Here is a 10,968-nt window from a genome sequence, read left to right as displayed (position 1 = left end):
AAAAAAAAAAAAAACAAAAACTTGCTTTATAATGTAATATGAAGGTCAGAGGCCAAAGCTCCCTTACTAAAAGTTTATTTCCAAATAGAAAGCTTAGAAGGTTAACAGCCGTTTGTGCTGTCCATTCAATTCAAGAACTGTAAAAAAAAAAAAGTGTTTTTAATTTGGCGTTAAGTAGGAAGAACATACTTAAGTTCTCATACGGAATAAAAAAGTGAGCAAGTCATCCTTATTTTCAAAATCTAAACATATATTTGAGTTTTGGCAACTATTTCAAATTCATAGATAATTAGTTCCGGTCACATTTTCATAAATGTTACAAACATTTGGAAGAGAGGCTGCATTGTTGAATGCTTTTAATTTCCTTAGAACAAGTTTTTTAAAGCTGCAAATTTTATGTATGAATGATTTAAAGAAGCAGCAATTTAATGAAAAAATATGATTGGTTTACCTGAAAGCAATAAATCCCTCAATTCACCCAATTTTGCAGCATGGAGCCCTCATCTTACCCAATTCCAAATGTGTCTCTTGACAATACAAAAAAAAAAAAAATCGATAATGTAATAATAAGGAACACAAAGGACAATAAATTATTACTTTATGGCCAGTATTAAGGTAAATTATTGGATATTATTATATTATTTATGAACATTTGTCTAATTCATACTTGAAATTTGTGTTCATTACTATGTTTTCCTTCACAAATGCCATAAAAAGAATCATTACCATTCAAGAGAACTTGTACTTTGTAGAGCTATATGCAAGGCAACCTAGTGGTGATTTTTAGGGCTGATTACACTAAATGTTCACACAGACAGCAAAGACTGAGCCTTGGCCTTCCCATTCTGTAATTGAGGAAATCAGAGCTCAGAGTTCATGTAATTTGATCAAGGCTCCAAAGCCAGATGAGCCTGGCTTTTTTGTGTGGCCTTCATCCACTCTGCCGCCTGGGTCCTGGTCCAGTTACAAACTCTCCAAGAAACGCATGACACAGCAAGGGCCGAAACTGAAAGGGAGCAGAAAACCATGGTTAGACAATACTCATAATTCAGTATTCTACTGAGCACAGCAAGATAATCTTCAGATTTAGCAATACCTACCTTCTAAATAACAGCAGTAACGATAGCATCCTCTATAGCTCTAGTATTTAGACCTTCTAAAAATCCTTTCTTCCAAGCATTTTGTGAAGCAAGTAAAGCACATGTCACATTGTTTTCAAAAAGGTGGGAAAACGGAGGCACCCGGAAATGGTTAGTAGCATGCCCTCTGTGTCATGCATTTCCTTCAGGCGCACGTGCAATTTACACGGATCAAGTGGCCACTCTCTGAAGCACCGCGTTAGGCAAAGGAGCTACCAAAGCACACAAAAAGAATAAGAGATAAGCAGAGCTTGACTTGGTGAATCTGAAGTGCTACCTGGAACAGAGATAGAAAAATACAAGGTTATATTACAATGATGCCACGAGGGAAAAATGGCCAAAAAGGTCTCTGAGGATGAAAAAGGAAAAATTTCCACCTGGTTAGTGAGCAGCTTGCTCAGATCTTACGTGCCTTAAATTCCAGCCCAGTGCTGTCAAAGGAACCACCTGGCTCAAGCAAAGCCTTCCACCATAGCCTCTCCGACATTCCCCTTGCGCAGACAGGAGGTCTGCATTATGCTGAGCATGTGCAATTGAAGCTGAGGCGGCCTCTCCATAGAAGTAGTGCAGCTTTGAGGGGTCCAGCTCAGTAGCCAGACATCTACCTGATGCAGCTCCAAATTGACCACAAAATACTGACAATCACAGCAATCCCATTAATGGAGTGAAGAGTGAACAGATGAATGCCAACACACTCAGTCTCTCTCCATCTCCCCAAACTCCAGCAGTCATATGGATCCTTCCCTTCCCTTTAAGACTCTGGAGTCACTGATACTCTTCGTGTTACTCGGTCCTCTTTTGTCCTAGCCTGAGTGACTCTGATTGGTTCAATGTGTTTTGTCTTCATTTAGGGGCCTATCAGTGAGCAGAATTTTGAAGCATATGTAAATACACTCACAGACATGTACAGCAATCTGGAACGGGACTATTCCCCGGAATGCAAAGCTCTGCTGGAAAGTATCAAACAGGCAGTGAAGGGCATCCATGTGTAGGACCACAGCGCTGCCGGGCAACAGAAATTACGAACAGCAGTTAACACAGACGGATCTGAAAGGGGCTCCTGTGCTGCTAAAGCACGTAGGTTGCCGTACTGCATTTACAATTGCAACATTGCACTAATTTTTTTCCCCCAGCTGACATAAAAAGGAAAGAAAAACTATGATAGACTCTTTGGATTAAAAGCAATGCAGTCAAATATTAGATCTTATTTATTTTCATATGTTTTAATTTTATTTCTTCAATGCACTCTTTTGGGTTTTTTTTTTGTAAAGTATATGTAAAATAAATGTGACATTTTTATATTTTATTTATTTCTAATCAAAGAGTTTTTTATCTTTTAACTGCATTTTGAAGTCTGCCATATTTTTACAAGTGTGTTTATTAATTTATTTTCCAATAGAATTTAAATAGAAATGCTATTCTCAAATCACATACCTTGCTGGGTTTAAATGAGAAAACAAAACAGTAAGAAGGAAATCCTTGTCTAAGGACTGCACTATGGTCCAGTTTGATTTTTATTGCACACTTCTTTTCCTCCCTTTCACTGGCTTTTGTATTTATAAATGGGCTTGCCGTGAGGTGCAGGGAAGAAATAAGAAGATAAATGGCGCCCACTAGTGGGAAATGCGCACTCACAGAAGCACAGTGTACTGGAAAACCGCCTGTTCAGAATTTGTTAGCAATAATTAAATAGAGCAATCAGCAAAGTATTCGACTTGGCTGTACGGTTTTAGTTAATATGAATTATTTATTTGACATGTTTTAAAGAAACATAAGCTTTTTTAGTGATGCAGATTTGTCTGTTTGTTTTTCAAGTCATATCAGATAGTTGGCAACTCTTATCCCAAGATGAGAAATAAGAGTTGATGTGACCAGCCAGGCTTTCCTGCCATATGTTGGTACAATATACAAGTGACAATATTGATGTAGATTTGTACTTAGCAAATACAAACACATCCAAATGGAAAATTCTGTAGATACCATATCCCCTGAAATAGCATTTATCTTACTGGGTGGACCAGAAAGGAATGGGAAATATAGTAACACATGAAAAAAAAAAAACATTACTCTGATCCAAGTCATTACTTTCAACGCTGGTGACATTGTCTTACCCTCTGTAGGCAACAGGGAAACTTTCAATTTGATAAAAATCTTTCCATAGAACTACAAGTGCTACAAAGTATACACATTCACACACACACAGAGACACACTCGCACACACTCACACACGCACGAAATCTTGAATTTCTGGATGGATCAGAGTTTAGTAGTTGCTATAGTAAAGGCAATGTCTATTTCAGGGATTGTAAAGTAGTTAAGCATTGTTTCAGAAGTTTTTTTATATTTATTTTTTTTAAGAAAAAGGTATAGACAACCAGCTAAACTGCCTTTTTGGTGTGCACACACACCTCGTGTGCAATGTGCCTCCGTGTAAATGGACACTTGAACTTAGTGTGGGCTTAATTTTCTGTGCTATAACAAAAGTGTTTATTTTTTATTAGCCTCATGGATATGTAGACTGAATGTGATGGCACTCACAGGCTTGATATATTCCACTGTTATTACTGTTACCTGCACAAATGAAAAGTAATATCAACAGTAATTCCACTCCCATGACACTGTGGTCATTGTTATGTACTAAGGTGGGGCTTATCTTCGGTTTGGGGTTCATTTGAACCCTTGAATCTTAGTTTAGTGAAAATGAGATGTCTGTTCTTAGGTAGGAACGGTGTTTATTTAAAAATCACTTTTAAAAAAAGAGCTACCATATGTGCTGTCTATTATAAATGGGACACCAAACAAAATTTTCTATTAAAGTTATGTACTTGCAAACATTTTGCTATACAGTACTTGATAGATGCATACAAATAAGTTCACTTATTACAAAGACAAAAGTTTAATTTGCTAAATATTTTAACAAGTTTGTTATATATTTTATTTAATTTAAAAGAAATCTCTTACCAACCTATGTATTTATTACTATAATTTACTATGACTTCGGGTTAATTTATTTGTGTTTGCATAGTTTGAGCAGACTGTTTTGTGAAGTATGTTTGTATTTATTTGCCTCCTTTGTACTTGATGTGTTTTGTAATGTGCACTGATTTTTTTCCTTTTGACTCTGTTAATGATAGATACTGTAAATTGGGTCTTTTGTAAACAACAAAAAGGCAATGATGTATGCATTTTTTTAATTTGAAGTAGCTTGTTTGTATACTGTTTCTTCAAACAATTAATATTTCTTACATCAAAGCAAAAAAATTGTGTTCAGTGCTGTACATTTGGTGTATGGTAGGAAATAAAAATTGATAATGAGTTTTGCTGTGCTCTTTCTTGGGCTACTCTTTCGAGACCATTATTGCCGTTCCGTGAAAAGCACTGTCTCGGAGGACCTCTGCTGAGGTGGACTACCCCAGAGTCAGGTAGTGCTGATGCATTTCGGTTCTGCCAACCAGTCTGCCTGGCTTATTATTTCATCCCTAGTGGACAGGATTTTTTGCCAACTGATAAGTTGTCACAGCCTTTGGCTCAGTAGACACATCCAGAACAGTGGCTACCTTTGATATAAGGGAAAATTTGCTAGCACTAACAGGTGATTCACCTGTATCTAGCTAGCGATTAAGATACAGGCCCCACCCTGCTAATTCCACGATTGCTTTGGGTACTGAGTGTATCTCTATATTCGTACAAGCCAGCTGAATTCAAATTAAAGAAAAGTAATAATTAATTCTTGACAGAACCTCCTTTGCTTGTGTGTTTTTCCTATCCAATGTCAAACAGTCAGCTTAATTTAATGTTCCAGTTTCCGCCTAGATTTACACATCTCTAGGACTGGTTGACATTTATACTCAATGTGGTAAGACCCATGTAATCCATGTAATGAGGAAAAATTGACTGAAGAGAAGTCTGGATCCCCAGAGGAACGCCAGGGCTGTACTTGGGTAGACCTATGCGGGACAGGGCTTGGCACACAGCCGTTAATGCACAAGATAGCCTGCTCTGAGTCACCAAATCTATTCGTACCAAACGTGCGTACAATACACCCTGTGAAAACAGATCACAAGATGCAAATCTGCTCAGCTGTGTTCTTAGCTCACCCTTCGCAGAGGATGTGTATCTTACCCTGACTGCAATTTCTCATCAGGAACTGGCGTCTGTGTCCCTATCTCCCAACATATCAGGAGTACCAGTCCTATTGGAAATAAGAGAGTGATCGCTAGGCTTCATACATTCATACAATAGAGGTTTAATTCGAGGATGTTTATGCCAGGCCCACTTCCTGGCTTCCACATCCATTCAACCCAGTGAGGGACAATGAAATGAGTGACAGGTACCGTGATGGCCGTGTGTATGGCTCCTGTGGAAACAGTGTGCAGGGGCACCTAACAAACTCCATTCCCGGAAAAGTGCCGGTGACGGGTGCGGGGCAGGTTCCAGGAAAGGCATAGCAGGCAGCAGGAACCGCATGTGCAAAAGCATGCTGGTGAGACAGATCATCAACCAAGCAGCCTAAGGTAATGAAAATATCGAAAAAGTAGTGAGAAGTGAGAAGATAAGAGGCAAAGAACAAAGGTAAGTGTCAGAGGGGAACACACTATAAGTGGCCACGTTGAGGGGTACCAATTTCCACAAGCAGACTTCAGAATGCCAAAGGAAGCTTTAAAACCAGAGAATGAGGGACACCTGGGGGGCTCAGTCGGTTAAGCGTCTGCTTTCAGCTCAGGTCATGATCCCAGGGTCCTGGGATCGAGTCCCACATCGGGCTCCTTGCTGAGCGGGGATCCTGCTTCTCCCTCTGCCTGCCATTCCCCCTGCTTGTGCTCTCTCTGTCTCTGTCTCTCTCGCGCGCTGACAAATAATTAAATGAAATCTCCAAAAAAAAAAAAAAAAAAGAGGGGCGCCTGGGTGGCTCAGTCGTTAAGCGTCTGCCTTCGGCTCAGGTCATGGTCCCAGGGTCCTGGGATCCAGTCCCACATCGGGCTCCGTGCTCCGCGGGAAGCCTGCTTTTCCCTCTCCCACTCCCCCTGCTTGTGTTCCTGCTCTCGCTATCTCCCTCTCTGTCAAATAAATAAATAAAATCTTTAAAAAAAAAAAAAAAAGAGTGACAGGATGGGATTTCCACTGGAGATAATGATTATTCTAGCAATTCAAACAATTACTATTTTTACATCAAAGCAAGAAAAATGTTGAGTGCTGTACCTTTGCTGTACAGTAGAACATAAAAATTGGTAGTGAGTGTTGCTGTGCTTGTTTTCAGGCTACTACATAGAGACGGTTCTCACCATTCCACGAAAGGTGCTGGGCCTTCAGACAGAAGTAAAATGCTTCCACTTGAACCAAGGGCCCGGATGAAAAAAAAGGAGCTGCCTCACCAGAAAAAGTTTTAAAAAATGAGACTTGTTATGATACATCAATGATTTCTTATTATTCACAAAACTAATGTTTTCTACATCTCTCCCCACACATTATGTCCGTTTTAGTGTGGTCTGGGAATAGTACCCTGCTATTTCCTCTCATTAGTCAGCAGATAATTATAAAGTAAGCAGATTTAATTGGCTAATGGCTGTCTACACTGTCAGACAGAATCAGTGAAGCCTGGTATGCTGTGTCTCATGAAATCTTCAGCCACATTTATGGAGTAAATATCAGCGTGCCCAATTAAACTGACGGGAAAACTGGTGCTCAGGGAAGTGAGTAACCTGCCCAAGATCAGAAAACTAGGGAACGGCAGAGTCGGGACTCGACCTCTTTCCACCATTTTGAAGACGTAATCCGTGCCGATCAGTCTAGTCGCCTGTCAGATCCCGCCTCACCTGCGAGAAAGAAAACAAGAATTGGTTCATATCAAGATGTATGCTAGAGCCCAGACATGCCCCATATTCCTAAGTCTTGACATGATAAGAATGCTTACCTACGATTACTGACAGCCTCCCGGTGCCCTCAAGGCCCTGAGCTGGCTCTCCTAGGCTTCACAGCAAAACTGTGGTGGGTATTATGAGCAACATTATACAGATAGAAACCTGAGGCTTAGACAGAATACAGAATTTGCTTGATGCCCCAGAGATAAGTACCGGGGTCAGGATTCAACCCAGCTCTGACCCACAGAGCAGCTCCTGTCCCTCCTGCAGACCATCATTACTGTCTCTAGCCAACCCCCAGCTCGAGGCCCCCATCCTAACCTCCTGCCGGTCAAAGTCTGTGGGCAAGAGGCGGTCAGTTTAATCACCACTCCAGATAAAGTTGTTCAAAGAAGCATCATTTACACATTTAAACCACACTATTATGATGTATTTTTCTTGTAAAGGCATATCATAAAAATATGACACTTTAATCATTTATTTGATGAATTGGGATTGAAAATCTTAATACGGGTTGTAATAACAGCCAAACTATGAAGAAAATGTAAATAACTCATTTTTTTTTTTAGGGCAAAACAACATAATTATTGTGTTCCATCACTAGCTGCTTCGTGTATGCTTGACAATTTTGGATTGACCTCTGACAAATAAAAGTTCACTGTGTACCGACCTTAACCAGCTATTATTTAAAAACATAGAACGTGAAGTTCCCTGATCTTAAGAAACAGCTGTTGTTCCAAAATTGTCACCTCAAGTATGTATTACTATATATAAATATAGTCATTTTTCTTCTGTAACTGATTACCTTGTTTGGCTTGAGATAAAATCCAGAGTTGGCTAGATATTTTTAAGAATGGCACTTTGAGGATTTGACACCCTAATAATGCTTTTAAAGGATCAAACTTTTAACCACTGGAAATCTTTGTAAATATTTATAAATATTTACAAAAATATTTAGGCTAGTGTACTTGAATTTCAAAAATTAAAGGGAGAACTTTCAAGGACCAGAAACATCCACACACATGGCTGGCTGTGTCCAGGTCTCAGTGAGCGGTCTTTCTGACATGCCTCCACAACTGGGTTGTGTCCATTAACATGAGTTTACTATTCCAGGAAATTTCTGCCCAGGAAGAAAAATTGAAAATGTTTTCATTATTTGTTCCAGGAACTTCTTAACAATATATTTATCTGAATGGGAACTACTCAAGGTCCTCTCAGAGTAAATAGCCATCTCAGAACAACAGCCAGCCTGAAATGACTGTTTTCTCTTCGAGACTCACTTTGAACCCCAGCTTTGCTGTGGTGTCTCTTCTAAACCTTTATGTCATGATTCTACCTGATTCCAACCACACTCTTGTTAAAAAGTCCTCCTTAAATCAGATCCCCCAAACCACATACACACCCAGCCTTTACCTTCCCCTCCCCTCAGATGCGAAGACTCTGTCAGGGTAAACTAAGTTTTGTTGTATCAACAGATCATTTTGTCTGTATTCTGGAGGATTTGACAGGCCCAGGTAATTCCTACACCCAACCATGAATACAGAGCTGTATCTTCAATTTTTCAGCAAGCAGGTGCATAGATGGCTCAATTTTGAATCACCCGAACACCTAAAAGCTTAACTCTAAAGATTTTCAATAACCTCCTTGGATACTTCTGTGAACATAAAGCAAGACTGAATGTTTTATTCTCTCCCACATGCCCTTTTCCATCTCTGGTGACCATCCTGATCAGTAGGAAAATATAAACCATCAACAGAACCAGGGGAGGAAGAAGAAAAAGAGCAGAGGGAGGAGGGAGCGAAAGGGAAAGGGAAGAAACAAGGACAAGAAAAGTTATCATTCCTTGATAACATAAGGATTTTGAAAAGTAAATAAAAAGTGAATTCAAATTCCTTACAGAGAACAGCAGAAGCTAATCCATGGTCCTGGACAAGCGTGAAGCCGGCTCACTGTACCCGTAAGTACTCCAAAACATTGTGAAGTGTTTTGTTGTTTGTTTTTTTTAAGGGTGTGTGTGTGTGTGTGTGTGTTTTAACATTTATTCAGTGCTTAATGTTCACCAGGAATTTCTCAAATGCTATACACATATAACTCTCATTACAATTCTGTGAATTCAGAATTATTATAATCATTACGTATTTTGAAGAGGATTCACAAAGTGGTTAAGTAATTTGTGCACAGCTGAGGACATCTTACACTTTCATCTCTTCCCCAAAAATGCTGCTTAGTTCCATCCGTCCTTCGAGCCCTCCCCTCCCAGCCTCGGGCCCTCCTGCCCCTTCCCTGACTCTGCCTTCCTGCACTTCCAGCACTAACCACAACCATAGGGGCTGAGCATTGAATTATATCTGGTACCACAGCAGATGTAAAAATATCTGGGGCACATGGGGTTGAATAAGATATAGTTTTAAAATGATATTCTCCTCTTTTTACTTATTGTCAATGTAACAGCTAGAAAATGTAAAGTTGCTTGTGTGAATTTCACTGTGTCTGTCTGACCATTCCTTCTGCAAAAAAACAGAAGAATGTTCAAAAAGAAAATCTAAGAAAATATTCTACTTTTACTTTTTCTACAGCTTAGAAATCACAATGTTTTTTGTTTGTTTGCTTGCTTTTTGAGGGAGAAATCCTCCAAATATGAAAACATCTGAGAACTATGATAACTTTTATGTGTTCAGACAAAGAAGCAAAATGGCTAATCAGACCCTAAGATCCATACATATATTAAATAAGCTAGCATAACCTGAAAATCTAGCCATTTTAGCTTTTTTTTTACCCCACAAAACCAATCTACAGAACGAAATTCTGTTTTAAAAGATTACTGTAATAGTTGGAATCTTCTTGTTTGTTTGTTTATTTGCTTGTTTTAGTGCATAGCTACGTACAGTGCTGAATTAGAGGCTTAGAGAACCTAATAGAAATTAGAAACCCAGGGCGCCTGGGTGGCTCAGTTGATTAAGCATCTGACTCCACTCTTGATTTCAGCTCAGGTCATGATCTCAGGCTGGTGAGGTTGAGCCCCACATCAGCTTGTCCTTCTCCCTGCCCCTCTACCCCTCCCCCTCTGCTCCTCCCCTTGCTTACAGGCATACTCTCTCTCAAATAAATAAATAAATAATAATAAATAAATAGATAAATAAATAAAAATTTTCAAAAAAAAAAAAAAGAAATTAGAAAACCAAAAAAGGAGCGTGCCTGGCTCTGGCTGACTTAGTTGATAGAGCATGTGACTCTTGATCACTAGGTGGTGCGTTCCAGCCCCAAGATGGGCATGGAGTCTACTTAAAAAAAAAAAAAAAAAAATCAAGTGGATTTCTTTTCCTTTACTGAAGCACAATCCTTTATTAATAAAGAAAACAAGAGTTCATTGCTGCCACAGGAGAACATTGCTTCTGGAAGGGGAAAGGCAACCAGGGAATATTTATTTATATTGTGGGGGGCTCTGGTTTAAGACAGATCTCTCCATGGCAGTGCTTAACTGGGATTGAGTAAATTTCATGACATAATGGCGACAATCATTGGACACAGGTTAAGAGGTGAGCATTTTGAAGGGAGTCTTGGAGCCTAAACAGCTGTTTGATGCTATCTATTAAAAATTGATAGCTCTGATATCCATTTAAATAGATTTTGGGGGAGGAGTTTCTGAAATGAAAAATAAAGTTATTTGCAACTCTATCATCCTGGGCAGAATTTCCTGGAATTGTAAAGTCAAGTGGATAAAGACACTGCAATAATATAAATTAGTTGCATTAATGTATATGGTAAGCTATGTGGGATAGATAGTTTCTGCTCTCCAAGGTAAATCTGCAGAGATTTTATTGTGGGGGTGAGGAATCCTGAGGCCTTAAGAGCTGGCAAGTACGGCTGACTGTGGGAACCTTTCTAGGTATGGGGAAACTACAGGTTCTCAGAATGTAGTAGGAGCAAGCCTATTATCTACTAACAACCGTAGCACAGCCTGACCATAGACA

The 10,968-nt window shown here is 39.4% G+C and overlaps 1 protein-coding gene across 2 annotated transcripts in view; it reads left to right on the top strand.

The window, feature by feature from the left end:
- ST18 (ST18 C2H2C-type zinc finger transcription factor) overlaps positions 1 to 4,455 on the top strand; it is a 113,733-nt gene extending 109,278 nt beyond the window's left edge. For both annotated transcript variants that reach the window (XM_031020787.2, XM_081815997.1), the window contains one exon: positions 1,991 to 4,455. In XM_031020787.2, coding sequence (XP_030876647.1) covers positions 1,991 to 2,131 — 141 coding nt within the window. In that variant the 3' untranslated portion in view covers positions 2,132 to 4,455. The remainder of the gene's footprint in view (positions 1 to 1,990) is intronic.
- The last annotated feature ends 6,513 nt before the right edge of the window (positions 4,456 to 10,968 follow it).

This window comes from Leptonychotes weddellii, chromosome 4 (genome assembly GCF_054177405.1).
Source record: "Leptonychotes weddellii isolate Sample4059 chromosome 4, ASM5417740v2, whole genome shotgun sequence".
NCBI lineage: Eukaryota > Metazoa > Chordata > Mammalia > Carnivora > Phocidae > Leptonychotes > Leptonychotes weddellii.
This window is presented reverse-complemented; position numbering and strand designations above follow the sequence as displayed.